The 26,272-nt window shown below is 45.0% G+C and overlaps 1 protein-coding gene across 1 annotated transcript in view; it reads right to left on the bottom strand.

Moving 5' to 3' along the window:
• The window catches only part of trip4 (thyroid hormone receptor interactor 4), a 72,463-nt gene that overhangs the window by 7,271 nt on the left and 38,920 nt on the right, over positions 1 to 26,272 (bottom strand). The window contains exon 12 of the mRNA XM_063187790.1: positions 19,359 to 19,461. Within this exon, the coding sequence (XP_063043860.1) occupies positions 19,359 to 19,461 (103 nt within the window). The remainder of the gene's footprint in view (positions 1 to 19,358; positions 19,462 to 26,272) is intronic.

Genomic DNA, 26,272 nt, shown 5'->3' with positions numbered 1-26,272 from the left:
ACGCACACACAGATGCTTGAAGAGAGGACTTATCTATGTAAAACATACACAATGTGAGTGCAGAGCAGAACAATCAAAGAAACGCCCCCCCATCCACACCTCACCTGCCAACCTTTTATCTCTCCCCCAAAGACCACCGATATAAATGAAACACAAGGATCATCCACACACACGACATATAAAGAGAATAATTACCTATGCAAAACAAATTGATGAAAAGAAAAATCTCTCTTCACCTGCCAACCTTATTTTTGTCATCGATAAAACTAAGACACACGGCTCATCCATGTGATGATATTGTTTGGAGCCAAACGGCTTTGTCGCCGTGTTTACCTCCAGGAGATAATCAGACAGTGTAAGCCACGTCAGATGGTGGCCATCGCAACAACAACTAATTTCCAATTTACCCATGCAGCTCTCCAACCGACAGGACATTATTGCTCCCTTATCATTAATTAACAAGCGCTGGAGAGTGCACAACATTTCTATCCACATTTCTCTCAGTGTGCCTCGCCTCGCCTCGCCTTGCCACACACTCTTTCTCTACCAGATATTTCATTCCTCCTGCCTAGGTAGGATTGGTGGGTGGGGTTGGAGGTGGTGGAGGTGGAGGTGTAGTGAGTGCGAGATTGTGGAGGCTGGAGAGAGTGTGGAGGGGTGGGGGTGGGGGGGATTCATTATAAGGCAAAGCTCAGAACAGAACTGTCTGGCAGAGAGCAGGAGGAATAAATTGAGCCTGATCTAGTACACTGCATTTTGAGGAGGGCCCCCGGATTAGCATATCTGTGCAGCGGTCCAGGGGGAGAAATGTGTCAAGGCTGACAACTAGCTGAATGTGTCTCCGAAAAAAAAAGAAGAAGGGAAAAAAAAATCCTGTGCTGACACTGCTGTGGGCACTCTCCTCTCCTCTCCATTCCTCTCCTCTCCCTCTTTGTCTATATCTCTGTCTCTCTCTCTCTCTCGCTCTCGCTCTCTCTTTCACTCCCCCCTGTCCTCAACCCCCACCCCACATCCCCTCTCCTCATCTCAACTCTTCTCTTCTGCCATCTTCTCCTCTCCGCTCCTCTCCTCTGCTTTTCTCTTCTCTGGCAGCCTGATATTGCAGCAGCAGCAGCAGCCTGGTTACGGATGCTTTAAGGGCGGGAGCGAGCTGCTTCTCCCTTGGCAGTGCAGCAGGCAGCAACAGCAACAGCAGGGCTTGTTTAACGGTCAGCTCAAGTGCAAAGCTGGAAGGAAGAGGGGGGAGGAGAGGAGGAGGAGGGAAGAGGAGAGGGGAGGGGGTGCGGTGAGCTGAAGCTTTCCCGTGGTGCAAGGGCAAATGAAGACATCTGTGTGTGTGTGTGTGAGAGAGAGAGAGAGGAAAAAAAGAAAGGGAGGCAGAGAGAGAGGGAGAGAGAGATTGAAAGAGCCGAGCAGTGTGTGTATGTGGGGGGAAGGGGACACGTGTGTTGCAAATGTCACTCATGTGAAAGTGCGTGTTTATGGGTTGTCCAGCGTTACATGGCAGCAGATAACCAGACCGCGCTGCTACGACTCCTCTTTTTTAAGTGACCAAAATTGAGGGAGCTCCATTTAGCCCTGGTTTAGAGAAACTCCCCACCCCCGGACCCCCCTAGCTTGGCTCGTCGTTTGTGATCACAATGCCAGCCGCCAGCGGGGAAGGAAGGCAACGCAGCAATGCCTGGCATCTGACACCCACGTCTCTCCCCCACAACCCATCCCCCCTTCTCCTTCTCCTCCTTCTCCCGATTCCTTCCATCCTCTCTCCCCTCCTCTCTCACATGAAAGAGAGCCCAGGCTGTCTCGGAGAAGCCTACACACAAAGCCTACAAACCTTGCACACACACACATGCAGAGTGAGAATGAGAGCGAAAGGGAACAAGGGAGAAAGAGAGAGGAGAAAGCAAGACACATAGAGAGAGTGAGAGAGAGAGAGAGAGAGAGAGAGAGAGAGAGAGAGAGAGAGAGAGAGAGAGAGAGAGAGAGAGAGAGAGAGAGAGAGCAAGGAAAAGAGGAGACAGGGTGAAGAGGGAGGGTGAGTGAAGCTTCTGGCTGTTAGCTCCCAGCTTTCACTAAAATCTATTACAGCACCCTGACACTTAACTATAAAACTATCTGGGGAGCGCTGTGGCAATGTAATATAGACACATAATAACAAAAAAAAGACAGAGGAGGAGAGAATACCCATTGCTCTCCATCGACATTTCCATTTTTTCTCCATCTGCGATGCACAGAGCACAGTACAACACACTCCATGGCCATGCCACGGCACAGTCTTGATATTCTCTTTCTCTTCATTTCTCCTCCCCTCCCCCCCTTCCCTTCCCTTTCCCTTTCTCCCTTCCTTATTTCACCATCTGACATTAAACAGTCAAACGCTGCCTGAGCGCATTTCAAACACTGAAGATTTCAAACAATGCCTGTGCGTGGCGGTGGCGGCTCCCAACCATTTCCTGGATGATGGGGACCTTCAGAGGATGTCAGAAAAGAAAATGACAGCGACTCCCCCAACCTCATCTTCACTGCCACCCCCACCCCCACCGCCACCCAAACCCCCATCACTGCTAACTACCCCTTCCCCTTCTCCCCAGCTTGAAGAGGGTGCGAGGGGAAAGGATGCAGAAGGAGGTAGAAACAGGGTGGGGGGTTGGGAGTGGGTGCGGTAGGGGGGAGGAAATGGTTAATCTGGCACCCGTGTTGCCTGCTCAGCATGCTGCAGGCGGAGTGACATTGATCCACCCACCGCCGTCCATCCGTCTGCCTGACAAAGGTAACAGGATTGTTCATAAAAATGGAAATCGACTTGGACTTGCAGTCCTCAGCGAATAACACGGCGGCGTTGAGACAGAGTTGTTCAGGAATATGTCAAAACACAAAATTACAGCTTGATAAATGCCTCCAAATGCCAATAAACGCCGGTCAGGTACATGGAAACCTCTTGAAATTTAATAATTGGCAGGAGGAAAAAAAACATGAATATTCTAGTCTAGTAGTGAGTGAAAATAACTATCTCCTGCCAATGTTGGTCTGTAGCCATAAAAAGCGTGTGTGGGAGGACAATTTTCAATATGGCACCTCAACACCACCAAAAGACTCTTAATCGTTTGGGGTTCGGTTGGCTGCTGATCAAACGGACCTAAAACCTGTGCGTGTGAGCATATGCATATGCGGTTGGCGTGCAAGACATGCAGGTTGGTTGGTGGCGAGCTGTGGGTGAGGCAACATGGTCCCTTGCATGCAAATGACATTATGTGGCCACGGCGCGCATTAGAGGGCTTATAGGGTTAACGATTTAATCTGGTGTCTGGACTTGCAGAGGGCAGCTGCTATAGGACGCTTAACTGAACTGTACGTAGCCCCCCCGCCACGCACTGCCCCCATAAAGCCCCCTGTATCATCTCCCCTTGTAATCAACTCGGCCAAAGGCGCTAACCTCGGCCTTCTTGTCGGCCACGCTTTGGGCCACGTAGTGGCAAAGAGTAAAACATCCCTGTTCCACTCGGAATCCATCATTTTCTAAAAATGGCTTGATGCTTAATCAATTATCCCACCAGGGCTTGCATTCTGCCTCCCCCCCCCACAGCCTGCCTCTCTCTCCTAGCTTCAGAAGCACAGAGGGACGATCGTGGCCCCTCCATCAAACGTCATTGATTTTTTTTTCCTCCTCTATCGAATGCATCCAACTTTTCAGGGCAGCCCTGCCCACCTCTCATCCCATCCTCCATCCTCTCTATTCCTCCTTTCGCTCATTCACTGGAGGCCGTGTCATTATAGTGTGTCTGTGAGAGTGATAGATTAGCCGGGGCCGAGCACACAGAGTGTGTCCTCCACAGACGAGGAAATAATTGCTGTAAAAGCTTTCTCCCATTCCACAAAGCAATTTAGCTCCTTGCGGCGGTATGCGGTGCTTGGCTGATGTAATTACTGATGGTGGACTATGTCTTCATTTGATAAGGCAATATGAGGGACGCATCCATCCAGTTGCAAAAAATATATATATAGAGAGAGAGACCACAAGTGTTTTAGTGGAAAATTGTGCATACCGAAAATGGTGTTACACAAGCAGAGCAACAGCGGGGGAAGACAAATATCCCCTCTGTGGCAATATATTTAAGAGAGGCCAATTGGAAGCTGTAAAATGGCCTGCAAAAACCCGCATCTATATCTAAACAGTGCACACATCCACCATTTTCTCTTATCACCTGGGGAATGAAAGAAACCTGATGGTGACATGCTCATTAAGAGGGAAAGATAATACACACAAACAGCGTGGTTGAAACAGTTTTTGAATCAAAGCCCCTCTTCCGAGTGTGTGGGCGCTAGCACAGAAAGTAGGTCATTCCAGGTCCTTGAAAGCAAGCCATAAATTAAAGTGGTGCACTAGATAATTATCAGACAGGTCAGCTTACTGAAGGGGGGGGTGGTGGGGTGCTGTTGCTGGTGATGGAGGTATGGTGCTGATGGGGTATGGGATTGTGGGAGAGATGGCGTTCACAGAAGCTCAACTCTTTTATTCGCCTGCCTAACCCCACAAGCCAGTTCCAAGTTCCAAGGTTTGCTTTTGTGAAGGGGAGCCGAGGCAGCTAGCGGCAGTCAGGCAGAGTGACGGGGAGGCAGAGCGGAGAGGAGAGAGGAGAGGAGCCGAGCCTCTTTGGGCAGCCCCCTGGAAAGATGCCAGCCTGCCGTCACAAGCCATTATATGCGCACAGCCAACTGGAGCCAAAGAACTCCAGCAGTACACCGCGCAGAGTCAGGCCACTGCTCTCCCAAGAGACAGACTCAGAGGCACTAAAAGGCTTGATTATGAGCTGAAAAACGACATCAAAACCCCACAGCCACAGCAGATGGGCACGGGGATAGTGTTGCCGTGGATTTGGATCATTTAGCCTCTCTGCTCAGCAGCCGAGGGATGCCCTGAAAAAAAAGAGGGAAATAAAATCGAGCAGCAGGAAACCACAGACGTGGTAGCGCTGCGAATTATACCACGCTCTGGCATTCAGCACTCACTGATCAATCATTATGGTCGGGGGGAAAAAAGTGACATTTTGGTCAATACATTTCCAGAACGATTTCAACCACAACCTAGATCTGCACCGTCCAAGACAAACTCTTTTTGGCCAAATGGTGTATGGTGAAGTGAACACAGTGGCCCTGTAACAGGAGTTGAGCACGGCGTGTCTTGAGGGAGTACGTGGGGGGTTGATGTAGACACTGATTAAAGTGAAACGCTAGCAGAATGGAGGACTAAGGTCCCAGGCTCCAACCCTTCCCTGGCCCTGCTCACCCCTCCTAGTGACGCAACAGCTTCAGCGTTGCTACCAGTCAGGTCAAGAGCAATGCAAGTACTTTCTGAGTTCCCGCAAATACGGGAACTCCTCTCACTTTGTTGGGCAAGCAAACAATCATTAGCAAACCAAGGGAGGCCATTTGGGAAATGCCGTTTGGGAAATGTTAATCGTTATACTCTTGGTCAGACCAAGTCTCGAAGAGATTTGAAAGTCGATGATAATCAGGCTAGCTCACCCCAAGACCAACCCCAACCCCTTCAGGCTCTGGCACGCAAAAGGTGGCGTACTGCCTCCCATGGCCCGGATAATCCTGTTGGGATGAGAGGCTGATCCCGGGCTGAGACAGTTACAGGAGTCACAAAGGGTAAATACAACATCACTGCACACAAAACAAACACATAGCAACATAGCATGTGACCACCGTCTGTTTATACCAAAGATAAGTGGCAGGGCGAAAGATAAGTGAGTTGAGTAGCGTTATACCTGTTGAGGTCAATGCTCTGGCCTCTAGAGATTGTCAAACATAGCGCATGGAATGCAGACAAGGATTTTGTAAACTTTCAAAATATGAGGTCTCTGAGGAATCTTAAATCTAGTCTGTTCGACAAATTTTCATAAAATGGGCGAATATTAAAGGAACACTCCACAGTCCAAACTCAACAGAGTTTCACTGTAAGCACCTGGACTTTTTAGGATACTGACGGATGTTTCACCTTTTATCCAAAAGCCACAATCGGTCCTGATCTGTTTGGGACTTACGATTAAACTCTACTGACCAGGTTGACTTAATAGAAATATTCCCAGTGTATAGTGGCTAGTAGGGCTTGCTATGCTAGTGCCACCAGTGTATCGGCACTCAATACGGCTCTCCTTGGGCTTCAGTTTCCTTCAACCACATGTTTTGGCAGACCGCCTTGACTTTATATAGGGCAATTTCATCTACTCAACACTATTACACAGTGGTCCTTTAAGTATTGAGTTTTACTATGTATAGTGCCAAGAGGCAGTTGTGACTGGCAGACGCAATACTTTCCCATCATAATCCATTCCCCTTAACCCTTTTCAATAGCCTGATGTATCATATCAGCCGCTTTCATTTCACTTTTCGGAAACAGTCTAAGCTTGCAATATAAGGATTCGTTCACTCCACTTGAGGCTTGTACTTTTTCACTGTGGTTCGGTCGTTATGTCTGTAACTGCTGGACCACAACTGAAACTTCATTAACAACATTATGACTTTGTACACTCATTGGCTGGATCACCAGATTAAGCCTCTTAGTTTTCAGAACTGTATGATACATGTAGCTTTAATACCTGACCTAGTGAATGAAATGAGCCTGAGCCCATACTATTTCCAGCTCATTCTTTTAAAATCATAGCCGTGATGCATATTGTGTATACTGTCACATTACGAAATGTTGCTCAATAACACCACAACAAGGTAACTGAATCAAAACGAGGCAGGATTGGATGACTTGTGTCTACAAAATCCACACAATATCCAGTGTGGTAATGTGCTACTATTCCCTACCTTTCTACACCTTGTGCAGATCCCTTCAAACATTTCAAGTGTTCTAGAGGAATATTTTTAATAAGGCTGAATGCCGTAAATCACCTTCAAGTCAAGCCAATCAGAACCTACCCAGTGGATCTGCCCACCATGAAACAAATGTATGCCTATTGAAGGTCTTTGCCGTCTTTGTGTCAGCTGATGTGAAATGAAAGCCTGCCTCGCTGGGAAAGGTGTAAGCCATTATTAGCTGTAATTGTATCCACTCATTAAAAAAACCCTGACCTTCTGCTTCACAGGCAAAAGGCAGCATGTTAAAGATTAATAAGTTACATTTTAGCGGTGCAGATTCTTAACTTAAGTGCTGATCAATAATACCCCAGTGTGATAGCGAACATATGAACAGTGCGAGTCATCAAGCTAGCTTCATAAAAGATTCATACTGATGCAAAAGGCTCTTACTGACCGCCCTTCGCTGTGCATTCAGATCAGATCCATTCAGCACAAGGCTTACCTGACCATGGGGGAAATCTAACTCAATACATGACTAACAAAGAGTCAAGGTCTCTACGACATTGCTAGCACATTATGCCATTCTTAAGCAGCATGAGTAAATTATTGGTTTGTAAAGCAATATTTTCATCTTGTTTCATTTCATCTTTGCTGTTTTGTTTTCTCGTCCTGCCTTTTCTCTTTGACAAGCCACATTACCACTCCCCTTCAAAGCCAATACGCAGAGACCTCAGGAACAACACTGGTTCAATATGCATATCATTATGATGTTGAAAGGAGACTGACGCTTGCAGCAGGTGGAAAAAATTGATTTATGGTACCAGCAATTTCCTCCTCCATCACTAATGCACTAATCAAATTCTGCTTTCTCTGACTCCACTGCAGTCTCTGAAACGCTATGGGATTTGTGTCAGCAGCACAGCTTGCAGTACTCCCTCAAACATGCTGGAGCGCATAAAAAGATAAATCGAAAATACTTTAATTACCACTGTCTTCATCTGTGGCTATAGCTTTTACGCGACAAAAAAACAGCACTTGCTTGATTGTTGAAAATCTAGTTCCTATGGCCACAACTCAGTGGGTGGATGTTGCGGGTAGGGTGTCTTTGATGATTCAAGCTTAATTAGAGAAAGGGAATGCCTTCAACACTAGCCTGATTGTAGTTGACTTTCAAGGGAAATTCCTGCCACATCTCAAAGCTCCAGCAAAGCAAACTATCCTTTCATTGAACTTGGGACCCGTAGCTGTGGTTTGACTCGCGCAGCGATAGTGACGGCACAAAGAATCTGCAGGGACATCAGCGCTTGTGTGAGAGCCTCTTATCGCTGCTCACAAGATAAAATGCTTCAATATACTTTTTCACCGAGCTGCTCGAAAAAAGAAAAAAGAAAAATGTATTAGTTCACCTTGAGAGCAGAGTGAGTCGTGTTGCCTTTGTTACCTCTTTGCAGTAACATTTTCTCCAATACCGGGAGGAGGATATGAGACACAAAAGGCAGGGGGAAAAAACCTCACAGAGGGCTGCATATCTAATTAGAGCCCACTCGGAGGTAGAGCTGAACATGACCACACAGAGCCATAGGGAACAGCTTGTACTCTTCTCCGTTTCCTTTCATGGAATCCCCCGCCGTGTGGTGCCCAGCGCTTGTAAAGGGCGTCAAACCGAGAGCCCGGCTCTCCGATGACACCACCCGTGGAAAATCAGGAGACAAAATATTATGAAAGAGATAGCGAGGGATTTTCATTGTAGCGCGTAATCGCGCCGTCAAATCTTGACGCTCCACCAACGTTTGTGGCCCGGGCCAAGGTCTTGCCGTCTTATCTGCCGGCGACGGGGAGATGCTGGCAGCCAGGCTTGCAGGCTTACACAGAAGCCACATGTGTCTTAGCGATCTGCACTTGGCCCAGTGAACCTACGAGCTAATCTGACAACAGTCTCTTCTGCAGCCAGCCAAAGATATTTCCTATGTGGAGGCATATGTGGGTCAAGAGGGGGAAGGAAAAGAGAGCAAGACCATGACAGGTGTGTGGAGATCCTTGGTCTCAGGGAATGTGCGTGACCGCAGTGCAATTTCAAAAATGCATGTGCGCACAAAATAGCCTTGAAGGGGTCAATTTTTAAGACTGTCATTTCAGAGCGATAAAACATTGAGCCCTGCCGGCTATATTGTCTACACGACCGTATACAAGCGTGTTGGGTGGGTGGACGCCAGCGCTTGTATGCCTTGTGTATGACCGCGGCACTTCATATTTACAGGTGGTGAACTTTGATGAGTGTCTGTCTGAGCTCTCGAGAAATTTACTGCCTGTCGTGCAGAAGGTACCTGGTTATCACATGTCTAAACCCCCCACCCACACTCTGCACTTAGGATCTGCTTGCTTGCATGCTTGCAGCTAGGAACATGTGCTCTTTGGATCTCCTCCGCGGCTGTGATGTGCTAATGCAGAATTCATGGCAGGGCACGAGGGAGAGCACGGGACTTAAAAGCTCAGACTCCCCAACGCTCAACAGAGCTCAGCTGTGCCCTCTGCTCTCTCTCCCTCCCTCTTTCCTTTCATTCTTTCTGTCTTGCTCTCATTCGCACTCTCTTTCACTCTCCCACTCACTCACACACTCTCTCACACACAAACACACTCACCTTTTCTCTCCATCTCTTTCTCGCTTCTCTTTTTTCTCTCTCTCTCCCTCTCTCCAAAGCATTCATTTTTAATCAGAGCTTAAATGGCCATCTTGGCACAGGATAGGAACAATGAGTCAAGGGCTTTTGCCTGCAGTCAAAGTGAGGTAAACACACTTTAAAAAGAGGCAAACACAAAAATAAACAACAGAGCCAACAATGGCGCAGTAAAATGTAATTATGTGAAACTTTTACTGATACCGTAGCCACTTTGTGATCTTTGTAAATAACTGAGCTTGCTTGCACATTCAATCCTCCATGGACACCTCATTAGATAGACGCATGTTTTGCTGACTGTCAGTCTAGACATGTATGACAAACTTATTCAGAGAGTGGCCTCTCCCATGTTCCATATTTATATCCGTCAGATGTCAGCAGCTTAAGCGGCATGGCTTTCAAAAGCTCATCACCCTTTGACTAGTGTCCAAAGACATGGACTCAACAGGAAGTCATGTTCCGGCTGAGCGCGTCAGGATTGTCTCCATTTCAATCCTTTATGGTATTAATATCTGTCGCATGACAAGCTTGCCTTTTTCCTTCAGCTTTCTAAGATGAGACAGATTAGGAAAAGAGGGACATGATACGCTAACAATATTGTGAGTCGTAGACTGGCGTCTTTCCTTGGAAATAATGGAGGCGAATTAAATGTGGATTACAGTTACCCTGTCAGTCAGCACTTTGTATATTTGTTTCCTTTTTCCTGAAGGGCTTCCTCTCCTCCTCTAAATGACATTCTCATGTGGTAAAGATCCCTAATTCAGCCCCATTATCCACTCTGTCCAAAAGAGAATTATGAGCTTTGTCCAAGGTCAACATTTCATACGCAAATTGTTAATGCTTTATCCGGGGTAAAAAAAAAAGAAAAAGAAAAGAAATGGCCATTGACTTTCCTTTTTAAAATGCAGATTGGTTCATTTGTGGAGCTCAGATAAATGCTTAGTGTTGCAAAAACCTGAGAGGTGTACAGCCATGGGGTGACATTTCCATCTGCTGACATTTTACTGCGTTTAAAAAATGTCAGCTTCCAAATGGTCATGATTGAAGGGCAATTTGTTTTGCTATCCACAAAGGCTGCTTTCAAAAAGATAGATTTGTGACAGCCACAGCTTTGAATATGCTAGTCAATTTCATATGTAAATTGCAAAACTCTCCTCCTCACAAATATCATCTTGGAATAAACATCCTTTGCCACATTCAATTACACCAACAAGCATGAGTGGTTATTTCAAGAAACCGGCTTGCAAAGATCCATTTTCTAAAAAACAGCTAGTTTTACTTTTTTTACATTAAGTGGCAGCGGTATTTGTCAACATAGCAAACACCATCCATTCAGACAACCGAGTCAACTCTGTGCCAGTTCAGTGCATTGCAGGAGTCGGAAGGAACCATCCACCATTCCACCTTAACACAGGTCAGTCAGTCAGCAGGGACCTCGTCCGTCAATGCTCCTTTCAGAGGCTCGGCTGCCAGGCTCTCTGTCGTCCACACACAGAGCCCGGAGGTACAGAGTCGAACAGGAGGGAGGGAGCACCAGGGCTTGGCTGTTTTGCATTTGTTTTCCCCTTTCCTCCCCTATGTGCTGGACTGGAGGTGCCTGCCCTGCTCCCTTGCCTGCATGCTATTATTTATTTACACAGTCTGCTGGGCTGACCCACACTTGTAATGAGTGGCTGGGGCATTGGTCCGTTTCCATTCATGGCGAAATGTCAGCCGAGGCTCCTGGATCACTGCTCAACCATTCCACAGCCACAGCCGGGTTTGTGTGCTCAGTCATTACACAGAGCCTGTGAAACCTGGCCCCTCTCCCCACCCCCCTTGCCTTTGACTACTGGTACATCCCACACACTGTTTCCATGCACATGAACAGAGAGACGCACGCGCACGCAAACGCGCGCGGGCACACACGCGGGCACACACGCGGACACACACGCGGACAGACACGCACACACGCACACACGCACACACGCCAATGCAAATTCAGTCTGACAAGCAGCGCATAAGAGGTGGCACATTGCTGTGTGTGTGAGGATCACAGCACCTCACTGTCCGTGGAAAAACGTCTCAGCAAAGTGGGTGAGGAGAGGCAAGCCCTGATGTCTTGTCTGGAAATGCGCTTTGGCAGGCCAAATGTTTTTGGATCCACAGGTCTTGCCGGGCTTGACAGACCCGTGCTTAGAAAAACAGTCTTTAAATGCACTTTCTTGCCCTCTGAGCTCACAGCCGAGTGATCCGCGGGGGAAAAAAAGGGGGGAAAAAAGACCTTCCCGTCTCTTCAACACTCGGACCGGAGCAAATAAACACCCTGCTCTCTTGCTACTTTGCTCTTTCTCGAAAAAATAAAGCTCACCAGACGTGTGAGGCGCTGTCAACTGCCAATCCTCCACCCCTACATTCCCTCCACCACTGAGAACCAACAACAACAAAACATTGATCTTCCCATCTGATAATTAATCACTTGAGCCAACAAGAAAAAAAAGGATCAATACCATATTGAGATAATCATGACGATTAAATCTAGTAGCTGAAGAAATGGATGGGTCATCTATTGACACACAAAGACACACACACGCACACGCACACACTTACAGTCATATTGAAGCCTCGGCCATATTGAAATAGTCTCTGCAGGAGCACAACATTATGTGGTGAGAGAAGCCATCTTTGAAATCCCCATGTGATGCTACCATAAGCTGAGGCTGAGCACTGTAGATGACCCTGCATGGTGGAGGCGGAGGTGGAGGGGAAGCAAGCAGCTGCTGCCCTGCTGGCTGGCTGGCTGGCTGGCTGGCTGGCCGCCCCTCTCTTCGCCTCATCTTGCCTCGCCATGCCATCGCCTCCACATCACATCAGCGCCCCTGCCCTGCCCGCTCTCTCTGATGCTAGCCATTAGCCGTGTGATAGATCTGTAATAAACACGGGCCGTCACCTCTGAAGCCAGCCCGCACATTTCCTGGGTAATATATACAGCTACCCTCTCTCTCTCATCACCATCCCTACCATCCACACACACACAGACAGAGACACAGACACACACCCAGAGACATACGCCAATCTTCCCAACCATCCCCCAAACCCAATTCTCCCTTTTTTTCCTCCTCTTCTCTGGCTCACCAGACCTGAAACTGTATTTTAGCAGAGCAGCCTCCATACACAGTAACGCAGAAATCTCCCCCACCCCACTCCTCCCCACCACGACCCCAAGCCAGCCAAGATGGCCCTGGAAAAATGCATGAATATAAAAAAGGAATCCATGAATAAATCAAGAGCACTTCCCCTTCTTCTTATTTTTTTCTCTCTCTATCTTTCTTTCCATCCCCTCCCACTCTCCCGGAGGAGCAAGATGAGTTCGAGAGTAGAGGAGGGAATGAAGGAAGAAAGAAAAAAAAAGACAGAAAGAAGAGAGAGCAAAGACAGAGAGAGGATAGAAGATGTGGTGGTGGTAGGAGAACAGGGGCCGAGAGATGCAAGAAAGAAAAAAAAGCCCATCGCTGTAGATATGAGACAGAGGCGAGAATGTTGGTCAATTGAGCACCCCCATAGATTCCCTCCCTAAGGCTTCAGCCCACAGTGAGGTAACCGGGAGGTGAAGACACAACAGATACTAAAATGCAAACCCAACAGCTCTGCTCTGTGGTGTGTGTGGCGTTCCTCTTGTTCCGAGGCTGCCTGCTACCACTCACTCACTCTCTCACTCACTCACCCACATGCACACCATCTGACGGGAAACACGCATGCATATTTTAGACCTCTTTGATATCTACTTTGAAAATTCAAATCTGGTGTTCACATGGCAGAGGGAGGAGAAGAGAAGCTGCCTTGAACAGAGCACCATCTAAACACACACACGCACGCTCGCACGCTCACACGCTCACACGCTCACACGCACGCTTCTCATTTCTCAGCTCTGATGATCAGGGTGTTTTATTTTTACCTTCAGGCTTTTGTTCACTCTTAACAGTCATGTTGCATACATTATTTTTTTAGTTAACTGATACAATGCTGTTACCATTGATACGCTGGAAGAACGGAATACTTACTTACATGATTCATTTATAAATAATAGAAAAAACAAACAAACAAATGCAAATGAGCCAAATCGGGCAACACGTTTTGAATAATAAATGGATTCAAATCTGACAGGAGAGTGATAGACCTTGGCACCAATTTCTGTCTATTTGTAAAAGGGGAGGGGAAAAAAAGAAAAAGAAAAAAAGACATTCTGCACAAACCAAACGTGTCTCTCAAGTGAGCAAAGTCAAACAGACAAGAGAGGCATTGCAAATTGGCAGAGGGAGGTTGTCAACCCTTGCCCGGTGAGGAGGTGTGCTAGACAGGGAAGCTGTGAGCTGAGATGACTTCAGGCATATTGATTCTGGTCAGGAAGGAGAATGGACGGGGGTGGGGGGTCGAGTAGAGGAGGATGTTGTGCTGTGTGGTGGAGTGGTGCAGGGGTGGAGAAACACTGGGTGGGTGGGTGGATAGACAGTGAAAAGAGAGCAGGGGATGGAGGAGGTGGGAGGCTGGGTGGAGGTGCGGGTGGTGCAGCTGGATGTGCGAGAGGGAGGGAGGGGGTGTGTATAGCTGAGGAACAACCTTTAGCCTTTAAAGGGGCAGACGCCTGACAGAACTGCTGACTCGAACCTGCAATATTCACACATGGGTGCAGCCACTTATCAAAGCTGCCTGTGATGGCTCTTTGCGGCAGAGGGGTGACCTTCACCAATCAGGCGAGCAGCAGCGAAGCGAGGAGGAGGGGAGTGGGGGTGGAGAGAGAGAGAGAGAGAGACAGAGATACTAGGAGCTCAATCAGCTAGAAAGCCCCCAGTGCACAGGCTCCTTAAATGGGCTCTCATTAGCCCGCTGAATGTAAATTTTTATTGCCACATAATAAAAGAGCACTAGCCCTGGCGCAAACCTAAATGTCAAATGCTCCCCACCCAGGAGAGAGAGAGGAGGATGGGGAATAGATAGGCTCCGCCACACCGGGGGCCCAGATGTACAGTGCCCTCCATAATTATTGGCACCCCTGGTTGAGATGTGTTAAAAGCCTTAAAATAAATTCAGTGTTTATTGCAGAAGAATACTGTCACACTGAAAATTGTAGGAAAATGTAGCCTTCAACTCAAATGAATTGTAAGAAAATAAAAAAAATCCCTGATTAAAAAATAATTATTTTTCAATAAATCACCTGTTCCACAATTATTGACACCCTTAACAATTCCCAGGAAATACATATAATTGAAGCATTTCTGTCATTTCTACAGTAGTTTACAAAGTTTACCAGAGTATGTAGGAACATTTAATTAGTAATTCATCACTTCCTGTTTCCCTGGGGTATAAATATGACGTGACACCGAGGCCATTTCTCTTATCCACTCTTAAACATGGGAAAGACAAAGGAACACAGCATACAAGTGAGGCAGATGTGCGTCGACCTTCACAGGTCAGGCAGAGGCTACAAGAAGATTGCCACTCAACTGCAGCTGCCCATATCCACTGTGAGAGGAATAATTAGGAAGTTCAAAACAACTGGAACAGTGGTAAACAAGCCTGGACGAGGACCCAAGTTTATTTTGCCACCACGCACAGTGAGGAGGATGGTAAGAGAAATCAAAAGATCTCCAAAGCTCACTCTTACAGAATTACAACAAATGGTAGCATCCTGGGGTCACAAAGTCTCCAAATCAACCATCAGGCACTGTCTACACGCCAACAAGCTGTTTGGGAGGCATGCACGGAGAAAACCTTTCCTCACTCACAATCATAAACACAAACGTCTGGAGTTCGCCAAGCGGTATTGGGGCTTCAACTGGGACCGTGTGCTTTGGTCAGATGAGACCAAGATTGAGCTTTTTGGCAACAAACACTCTAAGTGGGTCTGGCGTGCCATGAAAGATGTGCATGCTGAAAAGCACCTCATACCCACTGTGAAGTATGGGGGTGGGTCAGTGATGCTGTGGGGCTGTTTCGCTTCCAAAGGCCCTGGGAACCTTGTTAGGGTGCATGGCATCATGAATGCTTTGAAATACCAGGACATTTTAAATCAAAATCTGTTGCCCTCTGCCCAAAGATGAAGATGGGTCGTCACTGGGTCTTTCAGCAAGACAATGACCCTAAACATATGGCCACATCTACACAGAAATGGTTCACCAGACACAAAATCAAGCTCCTCCCATGGCCATCTCAGTCCCCAGACCTCAACCCCATTGAGAACCTGTGGGGTGAGCTGAAGAGGAGAGTATAGAGGAGAGGACCCAGGTCTCTGGATGATTTAGAGCGATTCTGCAAATAGGAATGGCTGAAGATCCCTCTTTCTGTCTTTTCCCATCTTGTGAAACATTATAGGAGAAGATTAGGTGCTGTTTTGTTGGCAAAAGGGGGTTGTACAAAATATTAACACCAGGGGTGCTAATAATTGTGACACACATTATTTGATGTCAAATAATTATTTCTTTATGTGGGATTTTTTCCCCACTGAATAAATGCACTTGTATTGAAGGTTGGATTTTTCTCTTTTTTTCAATTAAGGTCCCATATTATTTAGAAAAAAATAATAATAATTGGAAGCTAAAAAACACATCTCAACCAGGGGTGCCAATAATTATGGAGGGCACTGTATATGTATGGTGTGTTTCCGTGCAATATTTGAAATGCTCTTTTGAAAATCCTTTCCTGCCGCTGTATATTGAGAGGCTATTAGCCCTTCCCCGTCGAGGCTCAATTTACTCACATTGCCCCTGGTTGTTCTCAGGTTAAGGTCTGCGGGTCAGAGGTTAACCCTAGCTGACTCGCAAGCCCTCCCACTTCACCCGTCTGCCCCGACCCAAGCTCCAAGCTGGTGCACGCCTAAACTGAAAACATGCATGAGCCCTCCCTTTGCTTCACACCCGTATCCTTTTATATTCCCTGTGGGCGGCTGAGAAAGGGTAGAAAAGGCTAGCATAAAGCAGAAGGATTGAGAAGAGGAAAGAAGAGAGATGAGGAGAGAGATGTAGAGTTGGGACATTGCTGAGAAGAGAAGAGAAGAGAAGAGAAGAGAAGAGAAGAGAAGAGAAGAGAAGAGAAGAGAAGAGAAGAGAAGAGAAGAGAAGAGAAGAGAAGAGCTAGGGACAGTATTGACAAAATATGGACAAAAGTGCAGAGCAGAGGAAAGGAGTGGAGCAGGGAGAAAAACAAAAAGTAAAAGGGAGAAAGAGAAGAAAAGAGAAGAGAAAGTGGAGCTGGGGGGGCTTCAGTGAAGCTCTTGTAGAGAGTACAGCTGCTCCCTGACACTGTATCTAATCAGAGATGGTGAAAGGTTCCAAGAGAGGTCTTGGGAGAGCATGGGGCGCCCACTGAGTCAGAAGTCTGATTGAGAAATCCTGGCTTGAAACACGGCTCAAAATGGGTATTCTAGAAGGCAGGCACTGATGATTGTAGGCAAAGAGCTGTTTGGGCGGGGGAGGGAGAAAGAGAAAAAAAAACAGACAAAGGGCCCCTTCTAAGGTCGTGGCTTTGTGTCTTGTGGTTTCTTGTTTGATAGAGGGTTTGGTTTCCTACTGTTAACTGAAATGCACACAGTGGACGTTTGGTTTTATACTCCTTACGAGCAGCTTGACAACTGCCAACCTGAAAGAAAAAGTTCTTTGTTCAAGGACATGCATTGACATGCAGTGTGCTGTTTAGAATCGGTTTGATTCAGCCAAATGTAAACCCATTTCCTATGTTAGGTTAAAACGCATGTAAAATGAATTTGACAGCTTAAATGTTCACAGAAAAAAACATGACCCATTATGAAAGTACTAAAACCATGACTGCAGAAATCCCGGTTTCAATTTGCATTCTAGCTAAATGCACCAGATATATTGCCTGGTTCACACCAGACCATATCACAAGAGAGATATGGTCTGGAGACCGCCTACTGAATTTCTCGTAGGGGAGGTGTGTTTACGATTCTCAACGGCCTTTATAGGCTATTATGAATGTGTCATTTTGTGTATACGTAGCCTATAGCCAAGTGTGTCAATTGTATTCAAACAAACTGCAAGCTTCCATTTGTTGTGTAATATGAGTCATCATCTTTCCACCCCTCCCCACTCTCGGACTGGCTTCCTACCTCAGGCTAGTGCCTTGGGATGAGCATCCATTCTGTCTTTCAGATCAGAACAATTGTGCAAAGCAGCATGGGATTTCCCAGGATACCAGATAGATGGGTGATTCTGTAATTCGAGTAACCACAAGTCCATGGGCTTTATTTGCCAGTTCCACTAACTATTAACTGCAACCAATAAGGTTTTAACATCAGCGCACATTCATCTTTCATATAATGCAAAAAGTCAAGACATAACATTATTTTCCTCTACAAGAATGAATACATAATACTTTTTTGGGACTATATGACAAAACTGATAAAAAAAAGACTATTGTGCTTTGCATTATGCATTAAATTGGCCATTTCGTGTGCGTCTCAGGAAACAGTGCTAACCGTGTCACACACTGAAACCCCTTCCATAAATCAGTAATGTTTTTGTCCTAAGTCCTATGACCAACACCATAAAATGTCATTACATTACATGGGTGGTAATGTGATGACCATTTGGTAAGTTTTGAGTTCAGCTCTTCCATAATTTAATCCATTCTATTTTATGGCCTTAGAGAGGGAAAATTGTCCGGCCGTCAACTGCGTTCTCAACATATTCATAAGAACCTGAATTAGAAATCATGAGTAGAGAAACACAGGTACAGAGATTTGAATAGATTAAGGTGTTGTGGTGGAAGTTCTGAGGTCAGCAGTTAGCACAACACCCTAAAAATGGCTGAAATCAAGCTGTGTCGCTGTCAATTGTGTTACGCATCAGCTATGACAGTTGAAGAGGAGTATGTTTTTGCCAATTTATCTCCATTTCGATAGACAAACAAACAAAATGATTTGTGTTTTAAGGAGATGGGTTTGTCTGCTCTTTTTTCCCCCAAAAAGTGCAGACTTTTCCCCTGCACCGTCAAGCGTGTTACTCCCCTCAATTGTGTTACATTGTCTGTCAACTATTTTGAAAGTGTTTTTGTGCTATTGATCTCTTATATGTTGGAGAAATCCTAAAAACAGATACTGGGGATTATCTCTGGAGAGGGACGTCTTGTATAAGTAGGGTGACTAAATTCAAATCTAACATTACAGGGATTTATAATGAAAAAAGTCAGTCTGTATCACAGTGAATCATAAAATCCTACTTATGAAGCTCACAAATCACATTTTCCATATCAGTTGCACAGATTCATTACAAATTTCTTGTTAATGCATTTTCAAACGTATGTATGTTTGAAATGACATAGCATTTATCCATAACACTGTTGACAAAATAATCAAGCAAATGCTCGTTTTCGTTAAAACATTTAAAACATGATTTAAGATGAAGTTTGGCAATTAGTTCGTTTGGAAACTTGAGGGTGTATACTTTGGTAACATCTAGGTCATTTATTTTTTAAAAATACTGATAATTGACATTTTGCTTTTGCCGAAATGCCACTCAAATTATAGAATCACCCATATACTTACCATCACTAGAAATGTTTCTGTTCTGTTTGTGGAAATGTTTGCTGGTGTGTTATCTTGACAGACACTTGTACAACACATTATCTATGCACACCTTTACATACAACTTCCCACGATATGAGCAACAGTAACATGCATGACTTTGATCTCATCAATGAATTTGACATGTACTTTGAAGCTGGTGTCTGACAGTATGCGTGTGTGTGTGTGTGTGAGCGTACATGTGTACATATGAGCATATGTGAAAATGGATGGCATAAATGTGTCTGGAAAAAAAATCCTTGACAGTGAAGCCTAATTTCCAATTGCGAGAGCCGTGACATGAAAGAGGCAGGACTTACAGATCTTGTGTTTCCCTTTCATGGGGAACTTTACTATCAGCTCCTGGGGGTTGGAACAAATGAAGACAAATGGCGAGGCCGACTCCTCCGAGATCAGGGGATACTGCGGTGAGAGAAAAAGAGAAGAATAGAAGACAAAGCACTCCATTACTATGTTTCATTAACTCGCTTCCAATGCGGCGGTGTCCTGAAAGAGGGGCCTCTAGCTCCCTCACCGAATGTAAAATATGAGAAAAAGGAAACGGCAGGCAGCGAGAGAGAGCAGGGGAAAAAGAAGACAGAAAGAGATAGTTAAAAGGGAAAGGGGCAACATAGAGAGGGGGGAAGGAGATTGAATGAACGGTGCAGGTGAGATTGACACATCCATAACAACAGAGTCATCTTTTCAATCTGCTAAAGGAGAGGGAAGGGGAAACGGCTCAGGAGGTTTTTCTTTTGCCTCTCTCCCTGTTATCAGGCGCTGGGTATGATTGCATCGCAGCAGCCGGGGGAAGCAGGGGGCTTCTTTTCACAACAGCACTTGTCATGCCACCTCGGGGGAAAAAAGATCAGCGCTGCCAGAAAAACTGTCTCTCTCTCGCTCACACACACTCACACACACATATGTACACACTACACGCACAAACCCTGGACAAGCGGAGATTACTGTCAGCCGTAATTGCAGATGAGAGACACACAGCGCACTCTTCGATTTATTTCGGCTGTGGGTAAATTGCAAAATTGGTAGTACACAAGGCTATATCACCCCCACAACACCACTAGAGAACATCATGTGACATATGCAGTATATGTTCAGTGGCGGATAAACATCACAGTACTATACATCTCTTTGTGGATACTGCTAACTCAAAAAGCATCATAACAGAGGCCTTAAGAGACCCGAGATTTATTAAGTTTAGACTAGAGTTAAGTTTATTAGCATATAAAATTAAATGACATGCCACTTATTCTGTGGGCCCTGTGCCGAGGAAAATGGGTCCTCCGCTGCGATTATTACGGTAAATTCTTAGTTTCTGATGAATTTGTACTGGTTGAATAGCACTTGGAAAAGCAATAATCAGATGCGCTCATATTTAAAAGTTAGTGTCTGTGTGCATCTCTGCGTGTTGTTTAGGGTCAGGCAGCTCTTTCACAGACTTAGAAAAAAAAATTGTTTACGAGTCTGGGACAGAGCAGCCCAGCTTGAAATATCACAACATAACTTTTATATTGTGGCTCTCTGGTGTGCAGATCATCTCTGATTTTCTTTGGTTGTCCGACATTTTGTAAATCACAGACTCATGCAAGGTCAGACAGTGGAGGACAGAGACAGTCACCAGAAAACTTTAGCACATATTCTGTTCCATGACGCAAATACGTACAAAGGATATCCATGTTATTGTCCCAAATCAGCAAGTATCCACGGCATTTTTTTCTTGCTAGAATATGAGAAAATAATCATAACTTGCTAAGCTAGCGTGCAAGTTGCAGTTTTGAGGATAGATTGACATGTCCTGTGCCACTGTCAGTTGAGTATACGTTTTGGTCTATATTTTTTTCCAGCTAAACACCGAATTTAAAAACACAATGTAATCATAAACATTTTGTTTTTAGAGATTGGCTCCCACCTATATGTTCACCACATTCAAAACCTGTTCCTTCCTTCAATCACGTTAAATTAGTCTTCTCCTTGGACCCTGGCTTGACTACTATATTAGCTGGGACCAGTCATCGGCTGCAGTGAACAAGCACACAATACATTGGAGAGGAACTTAAAGGATAACTTCAGCCAATTTCAACATGCAGTTGCAATGCTCACACTACCCTGGACTAGTCAGCACCTGAGAATCTTTTTTTTTCAGCCTTTTCCGAGATTCTGGTCATTGTAATGGGGGCAGAGTTTGTTTAAAAAAAAATTAAATCTTGATTTATTCCCAAAAAATAGCCAAAAGGTTATGCAACATCATCAGACAACTAGCAAACAGCGATACCTCTTGGGAAAATATTTGGAGTAGGCCAATGTTTTTTAAATGTATACAAAATCTGCCCCCATTAGAATAGCTCAGATCTAGGAATGGGCAGAGCAAAAAATGCAGCATCACAGGGTATTGACAAGTCAAGGGTAGCGTGAGCAACACAACGGCATGTTGAAATAGGCTGAAGTGCTCCTTTCTTAAGGTGTGTTTCATTCCAATGCGTAACGAAAAGAGAACTATACTGTTAACTATGGAGGCGAGACTAAAATCTGTCAACCTAGTTAGTAGAGAAGTGATTGCCAAGTGTGATGTAAAAGCAAAAGGGTGACTCCATTACTGAGCAGAAACGCATACTGTCAGAGAACAGAACATGACAAGACTTGGTCTTAATTAGGTTAAACACACTGGGCCTCATTTATCAAACTTGCGTAAAAACCATCGCAGAAATGAGCGCAGATGTCGTCCTATTGAGGCAGTCGGTTCATATGCAAAATAGGGAGGCGGAGCACTCGGAGGGTCACAGGCAGCCTCAAAATGAATGGCAGTGAACGAGAAGCCAGCGTATGGAAGGATAAAACTCGCTGTTTTAAACTTGTAATCGTCCGAGGAAACTTCCTTCAAAGTTCACAGTCTGCCTCGTGAATTCAGGGAAATGACAAAAAAGTGGGACAAGCATACGTGCATCCAGATGACCACGAGCACTTGTAGAATCCACAGTCCCCCCCATCAGCTCAGTTTGACAGCTGTGAAAACGCTCTCGGAGAAGTTGTATTACGAGAGGTTCCACTCGCCAGGTACTGCACTGTAGGGGCGCCAACGGAGGACTGCAGACTACATTCAGAATGAATGGGCTGCGCTCTCGTCTCGATAGCGCCCCTAACTGCAGGCATGGGTTAAATAGCGAGAAGGCTGTAAATAGTGTACCCTCCGAATGCCCCGCTCGCTGGGTGCGTTCTGACAGCTGTCAAACTGAGCTGATAGGGGGGGACTGTGGATTCTACAAGTGCTCGTGGTGATCTGGATGTATGTATGATTATCCGACTTTTTTGTCATTTCCCTGAATTCACGAGGCAGGCTGTGAACTTTGAAGGAAGTTTCCTCGGACGATTATTAGTTCAAAACAGCTAGTTTTATCCTTCAATACAAGGGCTCCTCGTTCACTGCCATTCATTTTGAGGCTGCCTGTGACCCTCCGAGTGCTCCGCCTCCCTTTTGCATATGAACCGACTGCCTCAATGACGAGGCTCACGTGAGATTTACTAAACATGCGTACCTCTCCAATCCCATCGTAAGAGCGAGCGGCTGTTGATAAATCCAGCGTCTGAAAACCATCGTAATTAGAATAATCACACCTTCTCTAAAACGGCGGGAAGGAGACCGCACCCCTGATTTTGCGACATGGAGAGACGCAAACCGGCTAAAACATCCACGTTCCTGGTTGATTGACAGCTTGAAATTAGGCTTTACGTGAGGTAGACAACAAAATAACACGTGGAAATAACCAACAGCAGTAGTCAACAGTGTTCCGGTTCTCAATATGGAAGGGGTAGAGAATTGATTTCCAAATAATGTTGGTTACAATGAAATGTTTGATTGACTACAGAAGAAATAATGAAGATAATGATAGGCCTAATTTTTTTCTAAACTTGTTTTAAACGATGTCAAGAAAATGGTCATGAAACATGAAACTGGCCGACAAACAGTGCCCAAACCACTTGTTGGGGAAAGAGAGTTTTACATGTCCAGTGCGCTGTCCTTCTCGCGCTCATGTGCCCCCTGCTTCTCTCCTGCGCTCCAGTCCTTCGAGGGAATAGCCTTTTTTTTCCACCTTAATGGACGACTATTACGTGTTATCGGACACACACGTGTCAGGTGAAGCCTATATTCGGATAGTCGTTGTGTGCGAAACGGCAAAACTCCACCGGGAGATTATTACTGTAGGCTATTGATTGACGTGTACCTGAACTCCCAGCTGTTAAAAAGAAGTGACGTCGGTCCATTGATCCCAGGACTGAAGGCACACGGCTGCATATTGCACAATTATTCACACATCATGCCAAATGACAGAAAGTGACAATAAAAGCTGACTTGACTTGACTTGCAATCACAAATTAGAAGTCACAGCGCTCCCAGGAAGGGTGCACCAATTCAAACAGGTAGGCTAGAAGTTTGGTTATAGCCAAAATATACAATGTAAAAACATTTTGTAATTATGTAGGCTACATAGGCTAGTTATGTTAATGAGTTGTTGCGCTCCAACTGCTGCTCAAGTTAGTGATCATACTCATCTCAAGTCCAACTTGAAAACGGCGTAGGCTACACCGCCTGAGAGCAGTCGTACGGATTTCATCTTTCCTGCGCTTACGACAAGATTTGATAAATGCCAACTGGTCGTAGGAAAAGAACGTACGCACGACTTACGTATGATTCTCGTTGTACGCTACTTTGATAAATGAGGGCCACTGTGCATAGAAAGAAACAATTTAATTAATTAATTAATTATTATTCATTATTAATGTCTGTCTCTCAAAGTTCAGACATAGTGGGGCTACTTCGATTTGATATGTAAATTAACTAGATTGCATTCTCACAGAAAATGCTGGAAGCGGGCTTGCCTTTTGGGGCAGAGATGAGCAGTTTTATTTTTGATATCTCTATCCTAAATTAAAAACAAACTACTATTGAGAAAAGAAAGCTAAAAGAAATGATGAAAAAATCCATCCACCCAGTCAGAAATTATGGGCCAAACAATTCAGCCATCTTGGATTCAGCCATCTTGAAAGTGTTGTAGCTCCGCGTTTTGGGGATATACTAAATGACATACCGTACATGGTATTTTAAGTTGGCTAAGGAACACTGCATATGATATAATTCTGAAAATCAACATGAGTCCGAGTGGGATTCGAACTCACAACCTCCATATCTCTCATCCAGCACCTTTGCCATTGATACTAAATGACATGCATGGTATTTTAAGTTGGTTAAGGAACATTGCATATGATATAATTTTGAAAATCAACATGGGTCCGAGTGGGATTCGAACTCCCAACCTCCATATCTCTAATCCAGCACCTTTACCATTGAGCCAAGCAGCTGGCTGTCATAAACATTCCAGCAAGACAATATCAGATTACATTGAAGAGCTGAACAATAGACTTCTAGAATGGTAGTTGCAGGTGCTCGTTAAGAATAGAATGTTGAGAGAAAGTGACAGTTGAGATGAAACCTTTTATTGGCAGCACCTGTTCTGATTGACTGTATGGCAGTTAGTATGGTGCTCTAAGGCAGAGGGCAGAATCAAAAACAGTTTCTAGGTCGAGTCAGACGTGTGATCTTTCTAACAGTCTTTGAATAAGTTTATAGGTTAAATGGTTCAGTCACAAATGGACCTCTTGTGCAAGATGTGCTGACCTCTTCAGAAAGGCACTTCGGACATGAGACAGTTTGGAGACATCTCATAGAGCTCGCTAACAATGCATCAACTAAACTTCTAGGTGAAAGTGTTGATGTTTTATGACCGAAAAAGCCTCCTACACTCTGATCTGTACAGTGACGGAACACTGTCTCCTGAAGGTTCTACCATTGTTTTCTATGGGGACCCAAATTTTGCACAAATTCACCAAAAACGGAAAAACGACAAGACACACGGACACGCTATAGCAGAACAAATGATCTCCAAGCCGAGCCGGTCGTTTTAGTGTTTGAACGGTGTCTCTATCTCAAAAGGCCTAGGAGGAGATCCATTTTCTATTTTTACTGCCCTGCACAAGAAAGCAACAAAGCAAGTAAGCAAGCAAGCATAAACGTACTTAGAGATTACTATAATCGGGCCTTGCTCTGCAAGCCCGCTTAAAAATGATTTGCAGCAAAGGTTAATTGGTAAAAACTAAGCTATGTACATTTACCCTTAAGTTAGATTCAGGATGCCTACAAGGTAATGCAAGTTCAGGGTAACACATCCAAAGACTCTATGTCCTACATGTCTATTATTGAAAAATGTAATGGGTAGCATTAGTGACCACATTAAATTATTATTGATGAGGCTCTTGACTCTCAACTGCATGACCAGGACAATACAATGTCATGCAGCGAAGACACGGATGCATAATTTAAAGTGTGTCCTCTAGATCTCTATAAGACTGTGCTGGAAATCTTTTTTTCAAGCATTAGCCCTGTTGCTTTGCTTTTCCTTGCTCACTTCCAACTCCACTTCCAATTTCTCAAACAAGGAAATACCTTTGAGGGAAAAAATCCACAACAGGATTTTGGCCCAAACCACTATTGCTCCATTTGACAGCACTGAGGTCTCCTGCAGTTGTGACTGGAAACACTGACATGCTGGAAACTATAGTATCATATCTCCAAGCATCCCATTTTACTTACTTATGAAAGTCATCTTAAGAATTTAAAACATTTTCTAAAGACCTAAAGCGAATGAGAAATTGTCCTCGAAGACTCTGAAATGATGGCCAAGGGGAGAGTGTTTTACAGTTTCTGTTGCAACCATTGGGGCACAATTTTACAAAGCGTATTATATTGTGTACCCACGCTGTGTCATACTTTTGGGATTCATGTTACAGTGTAGGAATGCTAATACGTATTTCATGTTGTTACACATAGACATACACTAAAACTGTACATCGTCATTGTCCCTCAGTGGTGGAATGAACTCCCAGAGGCAGCAAGACTAGGGACATCTCCCTCAATCTTCAAGAAGCAAGTAAAGACTCCTCTCTTTCGTGACTATTATCTACTGCATTAATGCTTGAGCTGCGCCAGTCCCAGGGTATACTGTATGGCATGTTGTGTATGCATGTGTGTGTACTTTTTCATGACTATCCACTGCACTAATGCTTGAGATGCCCCAGTCCCGGGGTAGACTATGGCATGTTGTGTGTACAGTATGTATGTGTGTGTACTCTACTTAGCTCTGAGCTAATACATTTAAAAACTAACTAT

This window comes from Engraulis encrasicolus, chromosome 22, assembly GCF_034702125.1.
Source record: "Engraulis encrasicolus isolate BLACKSEA-1 chromosome 22, IST_EnEncr_1.0, whole genome shotgun sequence".
NCBI classification, from domain to species: domain Eukaryota; kingdom Metazoa; phylum Chordata; class Actinopteri; order Clupeiformes; family Engraulidae; genus Engraulis; species Engraulis encrasicolus.
Note: the sequence above shows the minus strand (reverse complement) of the source record. Positions and strands in the feature narration are given on the sequence as shown.